The following is an 18,498-nucleotide window of genomic DNA, read 5'->3' as shown; positions in this document are numbered from 1 at the left end:
ATCCTTTTTGTATCACTCGCAGCATTTGCAGTATTATATCATTATATATTATTTTTCCTTATTGAGTTAAAACAGAACATTTCATCAAAAGAAACTCGTGTAATCATGTGGCAACATTTTTTTCCATGTCATTAAAACTTAAATGAGACAAAATTTCCTTACCAGGAGCAAAAGTAATATTTTTTTAATTCTGAGGTTTATTCAATGCTTGACCAAGTAAAAACCGTTTGGAAAAGGAAATTTTACAAGAAGTAAAAACAATACAATGAGATATGCATTTGGTCATTGGATTGAAAATCCAGTCTCTAGCAAATAGACAAAAGGAGAAACAATTCATATAACTTAACAGTAAAAAAAAAAAAAAAAATTGGTCACAAATTTCTTCGTTTGTACAAAGTCAGTAAGAATAATTTATAGGCTTTATACACTGTTGTTGCCTTTCATTTCTCATGGGATGCAGCCAAGAGAAAGGCATGTACAGCACCAACATTTTAGCAGTAGAAACCCTTCTGTTTGTGTCACTTTCAAGGATGCACCGTGAGTGGAATTGAAATTAAAAAAAAAAAAAAAAAGAGGCCTCCTAGCTCCCTTGTACAATCTCCACCCAGAGAGTGGGTATCGTGTGAGGTGTGAGGGTTGCGGTTAGAAACACAAGGAGCAGCTCATACTGCTACCCTGCAGCTACCCTGTCTGGGTCAGGTGGATAAAAAACACATGTGGCCCCCACTGTGTAAATAGTGCCTTGGGGTTAGCTAGTGTGATTCATTTCATTATACATCCATAAGCGCGATAAGATGAAAAATATAGGGTTCAATTCTTGGACTTGGTGTAAAAAGAAAAGGCTTCTGATTAAATGACAATACATGTCTATAAGTGCATCTTTTTTTTTTTTGCACATTCATATAGAAAGATCAAAAAGTTACTTTGTGCAGCATTACTCCCTCTTCTAAATCCTTGGCCGTAATCACAGTCTGGGTTTGTCAAAATAAAATAAAACTGCAGAATTTACAAATGAATGTACATTTTGACATGATGGAGTATTAAGGCCACACACAAGACATGGGTCCATAATGACACAGTACCTTGAAGATATACATAAACAGTACCTTGAAGATATCTTAAAAAAAAAATCAGCTTTAGTTTCTCCAGTTTGTCAAACTTAAATTTGCAAACATTTTGGTACTTTCTATCAAAGAGTGTCTTCAAATGTCAAAGAAGCCCTTAATGTGGCAGGCTTATGTAAAAACCAAGTACGGAAGCTTGATCAAAAACACACTGTAACAACCACACATGTACAGATTAGCAATAACAAAATATTTAAACTGAGATACTACTGCAATGCTGCGTACATAAAGACAAACAAAAAAGAAAGACAAGGGGTAAAAAGTCAAATGTTTAAACTTGTCCTCCGGCTTCTTGTAAACAGCAATTTGAATGTAATGTTAAACAGCTGAGGATGAAGCAGGGTGGTGGGAGTTATCGTCTTTTTTATTTTTTCACCCTTCTTGCGAGTACAAAAATGTGAAAAACCAATACTGTCCATTTAAAACACGAAAAAAAATCCCTTTTTCGTCCAGGGGTCATTCGTAGAGTGAGCATCGCTGCATTTGTGAGCGTGATTTGATTTTGGGTCCAGCTTTTGCATGTTATGTTCCGATTAGAGGGAGCGTCGTCGCTAATAAAACACAATTCAAGGATGAGATACGTTCCACCGACAAAACACGGGTCAGTTTACAGTCTAATGGAGGACTCCAGTCAAAATACACAGGAAACCTTCAAGGAATTACTTCTAGTTATTTTATAACAAAGTGTGTGTGTGTATTTGTGTGTGTGGATAATGATTGATGACCTCATTTGGTCTTTCAAGGCACATTTCCACTTCCTGTATCACGACAGTGACTCTAAACATTGGTCAAATAATCCTTCACAAATTCCAAAGAGGCACTACTAGGATCTGAACTTTGCATTGACAAGAGCAAAAGTCACTTTGGCAAAATGCACATTGATCTTAAAAAATAAGGGGAAAAAAAAAGTCATAAAAAAACAAATAAGTTAATATTACAAAAAAAGGTATCTTGTAATACTGCAGTACATTGTATGTCAGCGTAAAAGGTCCTATTGAAGACACTTTTAATAAACATATTTATTTGTCCTTTGAAATAGTCTTTTTCGGAATCAAAACAGGAATGTTTGCATAGAGTGAGGAGTCTTAGCTTGCAACTAATAATTGCGCACAAGTGGCACTTTAACAGTCTTGATTTCTGCTATATGGGAAGACTTTTGGATGATGCAGCTGGTGGTTCCAGGGGCGCTGTCCTTCCCCTGCGCCAAGTTGGTCAAGGCCATGGCGGCATTGATCTCCTTCCAGTACGTCTCATCTTTGCCCTTCACCTTTTCCTTGTGTTCTGCTCTGACGCCACCGCTGATGACACGCAAACATGGGCCATGAAGGAAACAAAAACAAAAAAGCAGAACCAGAGATTAAGATAGGGTCAATAAGTACGGTGTCTTTTTTTTGTTGCCTTTTTAGCTTTAGGTGATTATTATAATTATATAATAATCTTAATTTAACATCTATATATTTATAAACACCTTTATAAGGCGCACTGAGAACCTTTAAAGATTCAAAATTTACCATATAGTCCGAAAAATACGGTAAGGCCAAAGACGGTGAACTCACTTGTCATATTTACTTGATCCATGCTCTGTGGTTTCTGAAAGAAAAAAAAATAGATGAGTTTATATCATTTTGTGGATAAGAATATTTCTGAAAAAGCCATCAGGAAAGAAAGTAGCTAATCGGATCGAGACTCGTGACTCATAGACTCCATTCTGTAATATTTAGTTCGAAAACAATTCGGCCCCCGCCAATGTAATTGTGAGGAAATCATTTAGCAAAGGACTGAGCGTGAAAGACTTGAGTGGAAATGAAAGAACGCAACGTGAGTCAGCGAGCGCTCCCTTTTTTTTTTTTCTCTCTCTCCTAAAATGGAAGCAATCATTATCTCATATGTAAATCATTAGCAGGCACTAACGTCGTCATTAGACAATCTAACCAACTTTCTCTTCGGGGCAACTGGTGTGTTTACTTGAATATGCTGTTCAGTAGAAGACGACCAAGTGCGTGTCAGTGTGTGTTCCGCGTTGAGTGACGAGCTCGAGACTCGAGCTTTGTTTTGCTTGCAGTGAGTCTTATGACACACTTTTGGCTTTGAGGAGGCAAAGCATCTGGATGTCCTCGCCACTCGCTTTCTTTAAGCTACCCAAACACACAACTAAGGCACCCGGGAGCCTTTAAGTAGCTCCATCTTGACCAGGTACCCGAAAACTTCCAGACACCAAAACATTCTGCAGAGAGCCAATTTTATTTTTAGTCCAAAATATACCAATGTTTTTCTTTCTCGTAGTTTTGAAACTTTAAAGGCTCACGTTTAAGACAAACCTGTCCGGATAACCCTGGAGAGAAACACAACTTCTAGTTTTTGATCATTGGCAGACAAAAGATGAGAGGAACGTAGAAGTGTAGAAACCGCAAAATGAAAGTCCCTCAAAGCATTCCAATTAAATCCTCTGGATTGTCCCTGAGGTCCTATCAGTGCTCAGTCTTTATTTGGCTTTATCAGAGAGGCATTTTCCTTTATTGACATTGTTCAGGTCTCTGTGCTCTACGTGTTCACCTCTACGAGGAAGTTCTGTAACACCCTCTGGATCCAGGTACAGGACATGGACCATTCCGGTAGCTCTCTGCCAAAATAAACGCTACGGCTTCCTGTCAATGTTTGGCTTTATGCTTGGTGGAGTATCAGCACTTCTACAATTCCAAAATATTTTTATGAAATCTCTTTTTCAGCTTCTGTTTTTTTCAATATTATTATTGGGAGTCGGATTGCTTCGATGAGTAACTACTCGGTCGATGTTTGAGGAGAGTGAAGGCATCCTCTTCATTCCATTTCCATCTGTTCTCTCTGCTAGACTGCGGATTGGCAACATTCACCATCATCACAGCGGTGTAATTATAGGGCCAATGTTCATATGATGTTTATATTCCCCTATGATATATTAGCTCAGTGTTTGGCTCGTCGTTGGCAGCGACGACAGTAGCAAGTAGGTCGACTTCGCTGACATGAAAGACACGCAACATGTGGGGTGAAAATGTGTGTTTGTGTGGGCAGACGCTCGCCGGGTGTGTGTCTTTCCATCCACCTTTTAAAGTGTTTTCACTATGTGTGAGGCAGCCACCTGATCCATTCAGAACATCCAGCATGTCAAGCCAAGAAAATTTATGATTCAGAATAACCAATTCGGGTTAAGTGGCTTGTACAGACAATACAAAATGATATAACAGATGCGCTAGTTTGCTAATTTTCAGTTTCCAATGACCAAAGCATGAAGAGTAGGCAATTATTGTTGGTCCCTCCATTTCTTTGTACCATATTTTCCGCACTATAAGGCGCACCGGATTATAAGGCCCACCTTCAATGAATGGCCCATTTTAAAACTTTGTCGATATATATAAGATGTATACATTTGGCCCGCCTTTTTGGATACGCCTGCTGTCGTGGCTCAATATTGGTCCACATATAAGGCGCACCTGATTATAAGGCGCACTGAGAAAATTGGAGGTTTTTAGGTGCGTCTTATAGTGCGGAAAATACGATACTCCATAGTTCTTGGCGGATAAACCAGGAACCTAAAAGGATGGGCTGATCTAGTTTGATTTCAGGATTTCATACAGACTAAATGCAAAACTGACTGGTGGATTCGGACACCTGTATTCACTTCTTGTATCCCACAACCATTAAATCTGATACGGCTATCCTAAAAAAGTTTCCAAAGATATGTGCCTAAAACATCTTCAAGCCAGACACTTTAAAACAATAGCTTTGCCAAAGACCATACGGATCTCCATTAAAAGACTAACAAATATATAGATATGTATTTTTATTTCAAGTTCAGAGGAGTCGTTGCTTTTGGGCTCCACTGACAATGGGGTTTCACGCAACACCAAACGGGAAAACTAAGAAGTCTGACGGTTTCTGGCATGGGGCTGTTAGTCCAAAAATACTAGCTCACTTAACATCCCTGCGGGGTGATGGTGGGAGGGCATGAAGAAGGCAAAAAGAGAGAGAAAAAAAAACAAAAAACCTCACGAAAATGAAGGGGGAACATAAACCAGAGCTGACAAATTAAAGAGAGGATGAGGTTACACCTGTCCGGTTGAGTGCGCCCCATTATCATCATTCCCATGTGGCGCTGTTGTTAGCAACAAACAACAATAAACAAGCTCTGCATTACGACCACAAATAAATGTACTAACACATGCTTTTATATTTACAATATGTGGGAAAGCCTCTGGCAAGGTGGTGAGCTCATCGTACTTAAGAAAAATTAAATACCGCCTAAAAAGTTGAGGACTGTATCAAAGATTTTGAAGTTTCAACCACTAAAATAGAATTTCAAACTCCGAAAGAGAGAAAATGAAGTGAACAGATTTCCACTGAAACATCTCATCGGCATTCCGCTCGACTCCAACCTGCAACCGTAGGTCAAGACTTGAACAGATCACGGTGTAATTAGAAAGTCCTTTTGGATGTTTCTGGCAGCCCGAATATGAGTCAGGGGTTACTGTCATCATCGGCCATCGGCTGGAAAACGTATTAACCAGTTTTACCGCCTTTGCAATGACGCAACTTTTACCAAAGCCTCATTCAAATTGCTGGACTTACACATGTGAATACTCGGACACAGGTTTTTACTTCAAATCAAAGTGGAAGGAACAGATAACGACATCTCCCGATGTGGTTTTCTGATTTGAAACCGAGCCAGGGTTTTGATTAGGAGGCACGACACCGTCGATGCCTTTGGGCTCGCTCGAATTCAGCTATTGTTAATCATTTGTATGTTTAACAATGTCAAGAGCGGTCTGTCGTCAACTTTATTATTTGTCCTTGTAACACGCACTTATCCTGCCCATATGAATCCATCACTTGCGCCCATTTAGCCAAAGACATTAAACACACTGCAAATGGCAGCCTTGCACCGTGTGACATTTACAAACCCATCAAGAAGGCTTTCGGAACAGAAGTGAAGAACCAGTCTGAGCAAGATGAAGAAACAAGCTTGTTCCCAGTATTCTAACGCTGCCAAGTTGTCACTGTGTTTACGTGGACCAGTAAACAGAGTGTAATCAGGGCTCCAGTAAATCAGCCAGAAGGAGAAGACAAGAGAAGTAAATATATTGTCAAAGTTAGTGTCTTCTTTTTTGCGTGCGGCAAGCCAGACTGCTGCAGGGACGCCACGGACAAACAACAGACTATCATTACCGTGATGAAGAAGATCAGAGTTTATGTCATGTAGCCTGACAACATGAGTCGTACAAAAATGATCAACGCAGGAGATTCAAAAGTAAACAATGAGAGTCACACCGCAATGACTTCACCACAAACGGGATGTGCTTGGTGATGAAAGGATGAAAATGTTTCACACCAAAGCAGGTACTCATGACTAGCTTTGAGCGTTACCGTATTTTTTTGCAAATAGTGGCCAGGAGTGTTTACTGCCGGGAGCACTTTGTGTTTATTTGAAGGAGGTGTCTGTTCGAGTGGAGGCATTTATTCACACTAGTGGTTGTTTATAAGGCTGGAGACGAGAACATATATTCCCTGACTTGAATTAGATGGAGAAAAATGTTGTTAGATGCAGAAAATACGATTGTAGACATTTCTCACTCCGGAATGGAAACAGTTTCCTTCATAGCAGACTGTTCTCCGAAAGCGATGACCTGATTGTGGGCGTGTCAAGTTGATGATATAAAAATGATCAGTTGGAGAAGGCTCGGTATGAGTTTGGTATAAACAATGTCTGCGTTGGTCAGTCGACATCGCCGCAGGAGTGACGGTTAGAAAGAGGGTCATACCGCAACTCTGCCAACTTTTCTTCGTTCCCACTGTCGGATCTGCCACTCCCTCAAGGACACTTTTTATTTTACGTCATTGCGGACAACAATGTTGTGAAGGCTTGAATTGCACTTGTGTGTAGATATATAAGACACATCTTTAATCCAAAGGTCCCCATTAAACCAGTATGATACCGATACGTGAAACCTGCCCGCGGCCACTAACTTCCTCCAGGCGTTCACGTCTTTTCCACATCAATGGAGTCACTTGCACTGCATTAGCCATCTGGCTACTGTATTCATCAACTCCAGTCCATAAAGTAGTAATTCTCGCCAAATATGCCTTTCTCAACCTTGTGTAATGTGTCTGACCCAGATCACTCAGTCTGCTCTGGCAAGGACTTATTTGGCGAATAATGATCTATACGATACCGGACAGGGCGAAATCTAGTACCGAGCAAGAAGAAAAACATTCAGCCAGATTCCTGCCATTTAATATCCCATTAAAGGGTCATTTGGCATGGACCCCTGGCATGTGGGATGGAATTCTACTGTTCCTTGCCTTCAATGAAATTCCCCAAAGGCTTTGGACTGTAGGTGTGTGTGTTTGGACTGGACGTTGTGTGTGTGCAGCTTGTGAATGGTAGGCGTGTGTGTGTGAGTCATTTTAAGCCAGCAGAAGTTTAGTTTTCCATCGGGGTAAATCTACACCCTCCATCTCTCCCACGTCTGACTGCCCTCTGTAGTCAGAGATAACAATGCGGGTTCACGACACCATTAATGGACTACATTTTTTTTTTTTTTTTTGCCAATGGCGTGATGGTTGCCAGGGATGCCACTTCCGCCTTGACCAATCACAAGTGATCCGTTGAAAGGAATTCTTGAAGAATGTGCCAAAAGAAACTGATTGTGTTTTTGTCCTCCTCTCCTTTTGTGTCCTTTTACTGACTGAAAATGTAAAACACATTGCCGTGGAATGTTTCGTACGGTATGTCCCATTTACAAAATCGGATTTTCCAAAATGGGTGATCAAATCAGAAGTCACCTGTCCTCAGGCGACTTTTATAAACTTCTGGCAAGACTAAAATATCATGTTAATATGAAGTAGCTACTTCCAATTAGAAACATACAGACAGTCCAATGAAATTGTCCTTGAATTGTATTCCATTTAAAATCACGCTTGGTCTCCGGGCCGACTTTCCTCCCTATCTTTCACTCCAAAAGGATTTCTACCATTTTTCACAACAAAACACACACATGCACACATCCTTTCTCTTATAATAAAAAACACATTTGCTCAAGTGAGGAACTTTGAACAAAACAAGCTGCTAAAAATCCACTCAATGCTGCAGAATGTGTCCATGTTAACCACAATGTGTAAAAAATGACTATTGGTTACAAAGACTGAGGTTAAAAAGAATAAAAAAAAAATAGTTCAGTGTTTGAAGAAGAACCAGCACAGATGTGGCCTTCACGGTTGAGATGAGCCACAGTGTCAAAGGTTTTTGGAAATGACATTGGAGAGAATGCAACATACTGGATGCTATTGTCTTTCTTTTTAGATTCTTAGATTAGTCGGTGAGAAAGATAAAACACGTGGCTGGATTATGAATGGAAGCATTGTGCTTTCTGCAGACCTTTTTAATTCTATTTTCCAATAAAATAACAAAGCAGGCGAGATGAAGCTTTATCTTGGTCGGTAGATTGTTTTCCATTCTGAAGAAAAATATTTAACAACATTTTATAGGACACTCATAAAACTACTGGAAGATTAAATATTTCTACTATTAATATTTAATGGAGCATAAGACTTTTTTTTCTTTTGGGACTTTTTGTGCAAGTGATCGCATCTATCCAACAATAACTGCTTGTTGCCAGTCAATTTAAATTGAGATGGGTTAGTTAAGGATCCTGGACTTGTTGATCTCTAGAAATGTTCTAAATAATACTGCCTGTGACGCGTGTACTTTGAAGGACTGGAAGTGGAGAAGATGAAAAGCAGGCCAAACAGTAGTCTTAAGGGAGAGCATGTTCCATACAGCCTTGTTGTGTCTGGCTTACAACAGCTTGGTCAGAGTAGCTGGCTGGAGGGAATTCCTTGTCTGCTCTGAGTGTGTGCGCTCCAATGTGTGAACATGTGTGCTACTGGGACTCATAACTGCATTAAGAAAATGGCATTCCTCGACACAGGCGCCGTATCAAATACAACAAGGCAGATGGGATGTGTGTGATTAACAGGCTTAGGAATAACATCGCAGCTGCACAAAGTAAAACAAAAGTGTGCAGATGGAAGGGGACACAGAGTTAAAGACGGCGAAGGAATGCAAGAAACATGGCTCCTTACCAGCGCGATAAACAAAGTTCGCCTCAGCCTCCGAAGAGGTCGGCGAGAGCAGATCGTCGTCGTACTCGTTGGAACTGAAGGAGCCCGAGTGGTTCCTCTTGCGAGCGTCCATCACGGCGTTGGCCACCATGACGTGGCGCAGCGAGTCGTTGAGATAGCGGTGCAACAGGCTGCTCTTGTATTTCGGCGGGGAGACGTAGTCGTCCGCCAGCGAGGCGGCTTCGTTGGCTGAGCGGAGGCCCGCTCCCATCCCCATGGCCATTCCCATCATGGCGGAGCCTTCCTTTTTAATGACACTCTGGTACATGGGCTTGGTGAGCTCCACGGCGCCGTTCTGGGTCCTCTGAGGGTTGTCGCCATCTGAGACATTTAAGAATTCATGTAGAAATTTAAAATTCTTGAAGACTCATGCACTTGTGCTATTTTCGAACCGGCCATTATTTATTAATATATCCTGAATATACTATACAGTATATATGTCTGTGCGTGTGTATGTGTGTGTATATATATAGTTTGTTTTTGTCTTAACCCTCCATGAGAATTTGGCCATTTCATTCAGACATACCAAAACATGTTTACATTTGTAACTGCTCATTATCACAATATGGAAGCCACTATGGGAACAAACACAAATCCGAAGCGGCAAAGTCAAACAAGTTGAATTTGAGTCACAATTGGAGACATGTAGGTGGATTAATAGAGTCAAAGAGTGCAATATGACGTTTGTCTCGGCTTGATGTCACCGGTAATTATTTCTATAATATGTTGTTTTTTTATGATTTTTAATGACACCTTTTGATGCCACCGAGGTGACTAATACTGTATATAATTTTAAAATGTAATTACTAGCCATGTTTAAGGGCAGTCTGTCCATGCGCAGTAAATGATGAAAAGCTCAATAAAAATGAACTAATGTTTAATTTCCGTTGGCATTCCACTCCAGAGAATAAAGCAGCTGAGAAATGTGAGAGCGAACCATAATGGATGGGAGATTGTTTCCTATCCATTTAAAACACATTGCCCCTTTTATTTCCGTCTGCGTAAAGTTTACAGCACTATCCGTGGCACTGTGCACTGCTAAGGTAATCACATTAAATGAGAACTCTGATGAAAGAAGCAGAGGAAGTTGAGAAAAAACAATGTTCTGGCAAATCAGATATCAGGAGGGAAATCAAGATGGTTTTGTAGTTTGAGCAGGTTGGATGTATTCTAAGCCAAATTATAATCACAGCTCATGAAGGTACGTTCACGGCGCAGACTACTTCTATTCTAAAACCATCCAAACAATGTCAATCTGCCTTTATGATCGCATGGTCAAAGTCTGGCACCTCCTTAAATAAACATTTGAAACATTTTGGGTGTGCAAGAGTAGCTGCGAAACAAGGTAGAGGAGTTCACCAAAGAAGAATGGTCAACGGGTCAGCGGGGTCACTCCCCGTATAAATAACCCCTGGAGCAAAAAAGCATAGACTTTAAAAATAATGGTGGGCCTTTTCGGTGTATGGGTCAAATGTGGGCTAAGGCTGCGGAAAACTTCATAACCATAATGTGACAGGGGGAAGAGTCCGGGAGATATAGCGAGCCACTGGTGGTACAATGGCATGCGGCGGACACAATGCAAACAACATGCGCGCATTCCTTTGCAGCCGCACGCTCGGCCTCGGCCTCTCAAAAGACCTAATTAAAGATTACTCACACCACAGCGCTCTTCCTCCCTGTTCAATCTCTCACTATGCGAGTATACACCGTGTGTTTTTTGTTTATGTATTTATCCCCCCGCGCAATGTTTTCTGTCCTGTCAGTGGCTAGCGAGGGGCAATTCTTGCAGCATGTGTTTGCACTAAGTACATAGCTGAAAGAAAGTTAGTCATTCCCAATTGCAGACTGGGCGACGGAGGTTGGCTAAGCAGGGTGTCTTAATAACAACGTTTTACAGCCCACCAGCCTCAGCGCCTCGAAGCTAGCCGTGTAGATATATTGTACTCAGAATAGAGATAGTTCGAGCGGAGCGTCCTTCGTACCGTCTGAGCAGCTGTCGTCGCTGCTGACGCTCAGTCTCTCCGCATTGCCTTGAACATATTTGTTGTAAAGCTTGATCCGAAGCGCCCAGCTCAGGTCGGGCTGCCTCACCGTGTTCTTCAGCCGCCTCCTGGCATTGGCGAACCAATTGGAAACCTGACAGGGAAATGAAAGTTCGGAAATACGACGTTATTGTCTTGACTGGATCCGCATGGACAGTGAAACATAGACTTTATAAAAACGTCTGCTCAGACTTGACAGAGCGAAAAAGGACGGTTACTAAAAGGAATTCCAGACAGTTTCATCTCATATTTTCGGCACCTAACACCTTCCACATGCTGGACGGCCAATAAAAATCAGCTATTATTGATAAATGTTGACTTAGATGGATGTCCTCTATCTTTATTCTGGATTCACTTGGCTTCATTTCAATAAGACATAGATCCAGCGGTGACCTCAAGTTAAGATGGAAAAAAAAAGACACTCGAGCTTTCTTCCTTTTATTGGGAAAAAAGACAATTTAATGTTAGACTAGAATAACTTTTCACGCTCAGTTGAGTTAGTGATTTTGCCATTCTCTTAAATCTCCACTCGTTGCGATGCAGAATTTGTCATACGAAGGAAATTAAACCGAAAACTAGCATACGATACACATTGTGATAATCCAAACTACATTATGTATAAAGATAAATATATTATAAATAAAATAATATAAAATGCTGGATCTGGTGTGAACCCCGCCACCAGTGGGAGTGCGAAAAGAAAAATTGCAGCAGTTATAAGAAGGTAGAAATAATATCCACGGGTGCACGAGTGTAATAAAATAAACAGCTCAAGTTGTAAAAACATGTTCTCCTCACAGCCTGTCAGTTCCAAAACTCAAGTTCACATCTAGCATTTTTTTTCCCCGAGCTGATTAGACACACACGCGCAGACGCGCGCTCGCACGTGTGCGTGACAAAGCAGAAGGCCGCAGGCAGACCCACCTGAACCAGGGTCATCTGTGAACCCAGAGCCAGCAGAATTTTCTCGGTCTTAGTAGGGTAAGGGTTGTCTCGGTGCTTGTACAGCCATTGCTTGAGCGGTCGCGCCATGTCTTGCAGGGCCTGACGCTTGTGTCGCACTTTGCTGCCGCCGGGTCGACCCCTGACAGATGGAACAAAATTTAGTTTTCCATACAGTACATTATAGTCACGAGTAGAAACCGACAAGAACCAGTCAGGTATTGGTATCGGTACTCACGACCGGTACTCGATTATGATTGAGAAGTTAGAAGATTTGAAAATTGACATTGATTTTAAGCAATTGTAAGGAAAAACATGTAATACGGCTTTCTTAAGATTATCAATCATTGCTTTTGTGGAGATATTTTAGTACTAGTGATACCGGTACTCAAGAATTATTACTCAAGTAGTATTACTCAAGAATTGAGGGTGGAAAAAAGTGATTTCGAACATCCCTTGTGATGAGCCACATTAACCTGACACAACCCGAGTTGAAGCAGAAATTTAGCCTTGACAAAGAAAATAATGCTCTGTTTTGATTGACACTGTCAGAAAGGTATTCACTTAAACAATACATGTATTTTTGTTGTTATAGTTTACAGTAGTGCAGAACTGCACTCCGTCATACTGAAAAGTTTATTTTTTCTTGGGTTTGAGCTTTTAAATAAACGATACCCACCACTGTGAACTAATAATAAACATATTGTTGAATTAAAAAAGAACAGGGCAAAATTGTAATACGTCTCATTGTGTCCTTTTCAATGTCGTTTCCATTAAAACAATCTGCAGGGCACGTATAGCATCAGATAGCTCTTTAAGACCGATTAGTTTTCCATTTGACATTTATCTCGCACGTCAAACTCAGCCTCAATTACACACGTGGAGTTAACGCTGCAGCTTGATGTAAAAAGTGGCCCAAAGACCATGAAAGGGGGATTAGATATTTATTTATGAAGCAAGTAATGTTTCACAGCTTCCAGGTGGGAGCAGTAGCTTGTGTGAAATTGTCAGTCATGACATATAAAGTAAGCATACAATGGGATGGCAATTTTCTCATCCTAAATCTGCAATTAAGCTTAAAGAGGGGTAATTGCACCACCAAAAAGACTATAAAATGATGACATCATTTTCCATTTCAAAAACTGTCTGTTTTTACAGAGGCACCTGTACGAGACACAATTTTGGCATTTCAGAAACCTGTAGATGTCAGTATGGTGCAGGACTCTGGGCCCCTCCTTTATCTCCCGAAAAAGCTTGCACACGTAACATTTTAGTCTAACCTCATTCTGAGGTTGGTGTTCTCCAAATATTTTTCTTGTAATCTAGATTGGAATGAACATCTTTAAAGTACATTTTACTCCCTGTTCTGAACATTGGTTTAAACAATGGCCTCACTTGCACACACACACGCGCTGTGACTTTACATCTCTGTTTGGAGGTTACACTTTGAAACACCTGACAAGCATATAAACTCATATCTCTGTCCCTGAAGGTTTCCAGTTAAGGTCACTGAACCCTCATATTTGCTCAATTAAGGAAAAACAAAAAAAAATTACAATAAATAATCTTTTCTTACACCTGTTCCCTGTCACAAAAAATAAATAAAATTCTTGGAGAACTAACACATGGCCCCTGTGTGATGGATTAGACCACACAGAAAGTTGAAGGGCAAGTGTATTTATTGGAAGCAGATGGAGAGATCTATGAGACAGCTACTGAATAAGGCTGACCTAGTTATTACACCAGAATTAACTAACTGAACAGCACTGGTCAAAATATTCATCAATTAATTAATAAATGATGCTACATTGCGGACAATAAGGTGTTTACAACTTGACCATTTGGATGCGCTTGGTCACGTCTAATTACGCACGCATGCAAAGACGCACGAGACAACGCCTTGTTATGATTTCAAAAGTAATCAGGTTACAGAAAGTGTACGTCTAAAATGAACTCGATAATAATTCTGTGCGCTCTAAGTGTTTTTTTTATCCTTACCCGTTCCGTCTATGTCTGATGGCCTGGTTGTCCATGATGGCCTGGTTGCTGGACAGAAGGTCCGGATGTTGTCCGTCCATGACTTCCAAGTAATTTCTGCTGCTCATCTCCACCTCGTTGGCCTTCTCCTCAAACAGAACCTGGCCGCTCAGTTTGTTAAACACGATGGCGTTCATCTTTGGCCAGATAGTCCCCGAGTTGCGCAAAAATGAAAATATCCCCTCGGGTGCGTCACAGTGCGCAAGTGGCTTTCCTGTGAAGAACACGCGCGTGTTTAGTGATGATGGACTTGCAAAATCGCTCTATTAAAATCTCACACGTCGTTTGCAGCGTTTTGTTTCACTGCCCTTTAAAGTTTGTTTTTACTGTTAACATAAATTCCAGCTTGGTTTATACAAGACTATGAATTTAAACGGAACTATTGCGCTAAATGTTTTTGATTCAAGCTGCGTTGAAATAACAACCCCTTTTTATCATTAAAACAAACATCATTCCGCTTAAAAAAAACCAATGTACAGACGATTGATGCATCAATTGCAAAAGTGCATGCAGCAAATGTTTAAACATTCATTTAAATGTTTTATCCATGCAACGTGGATTAATTAAGCTGCGCGTTTTGAACGCATCACAAACACCACTGCAGAATGGACTATTGTCTTTGCATTTATAAATTACCATAATTGCACTTGTTGCGCGTAACAACGTGCGCGTAAATTTGCGCGACTGAAACTCAAATGAATTCGGTTCAGAATAAGTTCTCGAGTTTGTATTGTAAGTGAATCCCACTCAGGTGCACGGTTATCCTCTGCATCCCAAATTTAAGGCGCAACAAAAAAAACCAACAACATTTGCATGCGTCAGCATCCTTATTTCGTGCTTCATTTACCTGTCACGGGCTCCTCCTGAGTCAGTCCGCAATGTAGAGCAGTAATCCTGTCTCCTCTGGCCCATTCCCCACTCACATGTTCCTCTCTGGAGGTCTTGTGCCCAAAATCGCGGAGCTCCGGCTCCTCTGCAGCTTTATCCGGCGACCTGCGCCGCTCAGCCCGGGACTCTGAATATGTCACCCCGCTCATGTTTCCTCGCACACAAGCTGAGCCTGCGAACATACTGGGGATGGCTTAGGCCGGTTCATGGGCAGGGTCGACGGGCGGGAGGGAGGCTCCGGAGGCGGGGGCGAGGCACCGTGCAAAAAGTTAACCGTGACAAGTTCATCTGGTTTAAATACAATGTGACTCAACTCAATTGCACAATCTGATATTGATGTAGTCTTACTTTTTAATTGGGAGAAGTCATCTAGTCATTATGTTTTGACATCTATGGAGTTGTTTTTGCAACTCTTAGCAATAATCTCTCTAATTAGTTGAAAAGCTCACTTCTAAGAAATTAAAATATGCATTTATTTAAATATGACCATCCTGACTAGGATATCATTCAAAATCAGCAGGGCGTTTACTATGATTAAAATCACACAACTTGAATTTTTTTTCTTGCTTCATGAAAATCGTCATCGTCACGCCGTTCTGAGTCTGACTAATATTCAAGCTATTATTTTCCTCTAATTAGACAAACTGCCCACAGCAAAAGCCGCTATCAAATACACAACTGGCGTGTTTTCCTGCAACATAAATTATTCCATCAGGAGCAAACTCAATCTACATTCCCAAAATGTGGATTCAGGCTGTTTATAACCACGCGGTCGCTGATTACATCTGATCAACCCTCTCATTGACTTCCATTGTAAAACTTGTCACGTGATGTGCTCGTGAGTCATAAGCTCCGAGGTCCTCAGCTGTGTGTTCCTTTGGGGTTTATCCAAGGTAGTGATTCGAAGGAGGTGACTAAGCAGCAAGACCCATAAGAAGAATCGGGGATCTGTGTAATTGCTGTTTATTTGTGCTTATTTTCATTTAATTGGGGAGGTTAACTTTTACGAACGGCAAACATGTTCTCTTCTGAGTTGTCGAGTGGTACAATCACTTTAATTAAGGTCAAGTTGCTCAAGTTTCTTGGGCTTTCCTTCTCACCTGATGTGAACTTGTGTTACCTGCCATGACCTCCTCGAGAGAGAAGTTCACCAAATTCCTTTTGTACTTTTGTGTTTGTTACAGAGCTGCAAACCAGAAGTGGGATCTCATGAACACCCAAAAAAAATCGTACCAGTGAGATGTGTGATATGACTTCAGAGAAAGCGACAAAGTGCTGTCTCTCAATTTCAAGGTATTTCAATCCAAATTATTTTTTAAATCTCTTTTCCAAAATGTGCCCCTCAATTAAGGTGATGTTTTTACTTTAGACTTAAGTCTGTGTAAACCAAGTTGGAATTATACATTGCAGCACGCAGACTTACTGGGTTAAAAGCCACAGACGTATTTGTTCACTGCTTTGCCTGCCATGATGGAAAAAGTGACTAGGAAGAAATTTGCAAGGTTGTTTGAAATGACCCAATTACTGTTTTTCAAATGGGGTTAAATCATTTAGGACACAAATTTGCCATTGAAAACGTGCACTGAAAGCAATCAAGAATCAAAACCGAATGTTATTAGACGTTGCTGGAACTGGTGCCCTAAATTACAGTGTGGCATAATTGCAACTCACAACACCCATTTCTTAAATCTTCCATGCCTGTTGTCTTTCTATTTATGGCTTCCCAAGGGAATAAAAACAAATGACTACTAAAAACACACATGCACACTTTAAAGGGAAAATGCCTGATGAATGCACGTGTTAATGTTTTCTTTGGAAAACTGACCCAAGTCTAATTCAGTCAAGCAGAATGTGTTTGATGGAGCATAACTAAATAAAAATATTTGTTATTATTATTATTATTATTATTATTATTATTATTATTATTATTATGTTTGGTCCCTGCACTACTTGGCCCCAATAGAAGTGGACGGTTACAGTCAATAATCTTGCCAAAACAGGAAACTTTTTTTTGTGCAAAATTGCAATGGCTGAAGTAACAATACACTGCAACTCATCAAATGTCCTCTAATGTACTGCGAGGTTGTAAACATGAAAACCAAGACATGCATGCACATTGTAGCCCTCTATGACCAATCAAGTAACAGTCATACTCTGTGAATCTCGTCAAATCAGAGCTTTGTCTAAAATTTCATAATTTCTCCAATTTCATGGTCAGGTGCATTAGAAAAGAAGTTAACATAGCTGACAAGCATATAGAACCTGAGGCCCTTCTTTAACAATCAGAAAGAAAAGCTAGAGAGGGTCATTGAAATGCTCCAATTTAAAAGCTGTATTAAATGTTCTGCTCTGATTGAGAGGAGCAAATCCATCAAAATCAGCCATTACATTGCACACGTGTACCTAATAATGTGTCCTCATAGTAGAACTGTCCGATCACACCAAAAAGTAATACTTAAATACATACCTAGCTCTAATATAATTGACAAACATCTTGAAAGTCACTAACAAGGCAGTTAAAGTTTAATTTGCAGACCTGCAAACATTGCATTAGGAAAAAAAAAAGATGGAGCTGAAAAACTAGGAAATGTTTGCTGAGTAAATAAATAAAATGAGAAGTGGGACCACTTGTGTGCCATTTTAGATCTTCAGGCAAACATCTAAGTCCACTTTTTGGACCTGAATGGCATTATCGAGCATACTTAATTGTGATTATAATTAAAAAGTGCTTTTTTTTGCAAGCTGGGTTATAATAGTTTGTATTAGGTTTAGTGTTCTTCTTCTCATCATTCTTTAAACGCTGTATGATACACTAACACTTAATGAATGAAAAGTTTATGCCTCGAACCTACAAAAAAAAAAGCTCGACTTTGTACTTAAAGGCCAAATCTGTCATGTTTAGTAGGATAATAACAAACATTACTGAAACCTTAATGGAGATGTTTGTATCCTTGTAAATGTGACCCAGATGTTGCGGTATTTGCTCACTCATTTCTCTATTTATTTATTGTCAAGCTTGCTTGATATTTACACTGTATGGAAGTGAATGTCAGAATTCATACGTGGCGTGAAAGTCAATTTAAAATACAAAAAAAAAGTGGATAGCAGGAGATCTCATTAGGCGCCTTTCGGATTCGCCAGGAAGCGGATACATGGCCGCTGAGCAAACACGAGGTGAGCGCGACACCAGACGCTCCTACCATGGTGCGAGCTCGCTGGAATGATAGAAAGGCTAATACACGGTTGGAGAACAGGAGCTGTGTTCTGCCTCTCTTAACTTGGACGTGGCTCTGAGAAGGCTGTTGTGCGCA

At 40.5% G+C, this 18,498-nt stretch overlaps 1 protein-coding gene and 1 long non-coding RNA gene across 2 annotated transcripts in view; one reads left to right on the top strand and one right to left on the bottom strand.

Moving 5' to 3' along the window:
* Positions 1-179: 179 nt before the first annotated feature.
* mkxa (mohawk homeobox a) lies at positions 180-15,369 on the bottom strand. Its single transcript, XM_088364133.1, has 7 exons — positions 15,147-15,369; positions 14,261-14,513; positions 12,245-12,404; positions 11,261-11,414; positions 9,240-9,599; positions 2,681-2,714; positions 180-2,422 (listed from the first exon to the last, which is right to left on the bottom strand). The coding sequence occupies exons 1-7, from the start codon at positions 15,367-15,369 to the stop codon at positions 2,221-2,223; spliced, it is 1,386 nt and encodes a 461-aa protein (XP_088220259.1). The 3' UTR covers positions 180-2,220.
* A 1,000-nt stretch (positions 15,370-16,369) lies between these two features.
* Positions 16,370-18,498, top strand: part of LOC148380854 (uncharacterized) — a 65,886-nt gene continuing 63,757 nt past the window's right edge. The window contains exon 1 of the long non-coding RNA XR_015854634.1: positions 16,370-16,480. This is a non-coding gene — a long non-coding RNA (uncharacterized LOC148380854). The remainder of the gene's footprint in view (positions 16,481-18,498) is intronic.

The sequence above is a fragment of the Syngnathus floridae genome, chromosome 20, assembly GCF_059516105.1.
Source record: "Syngnathus floridae isolate MCC-2025c chromosome 20, RoL_Sflo_1.0, whole genome shotgun sequence".
Taxonomy (NCBI): Eukaryota; Metazoa; Chordata; class Actinopteri; order Syngnathiformes; family Syngnathidae; genus Syngnathus; species Syngnathus floridae.
Note: the sequence above shows the minus strand (reverse complement) of the source record. Positions and strands in the feature narration are given on the sequence as shown.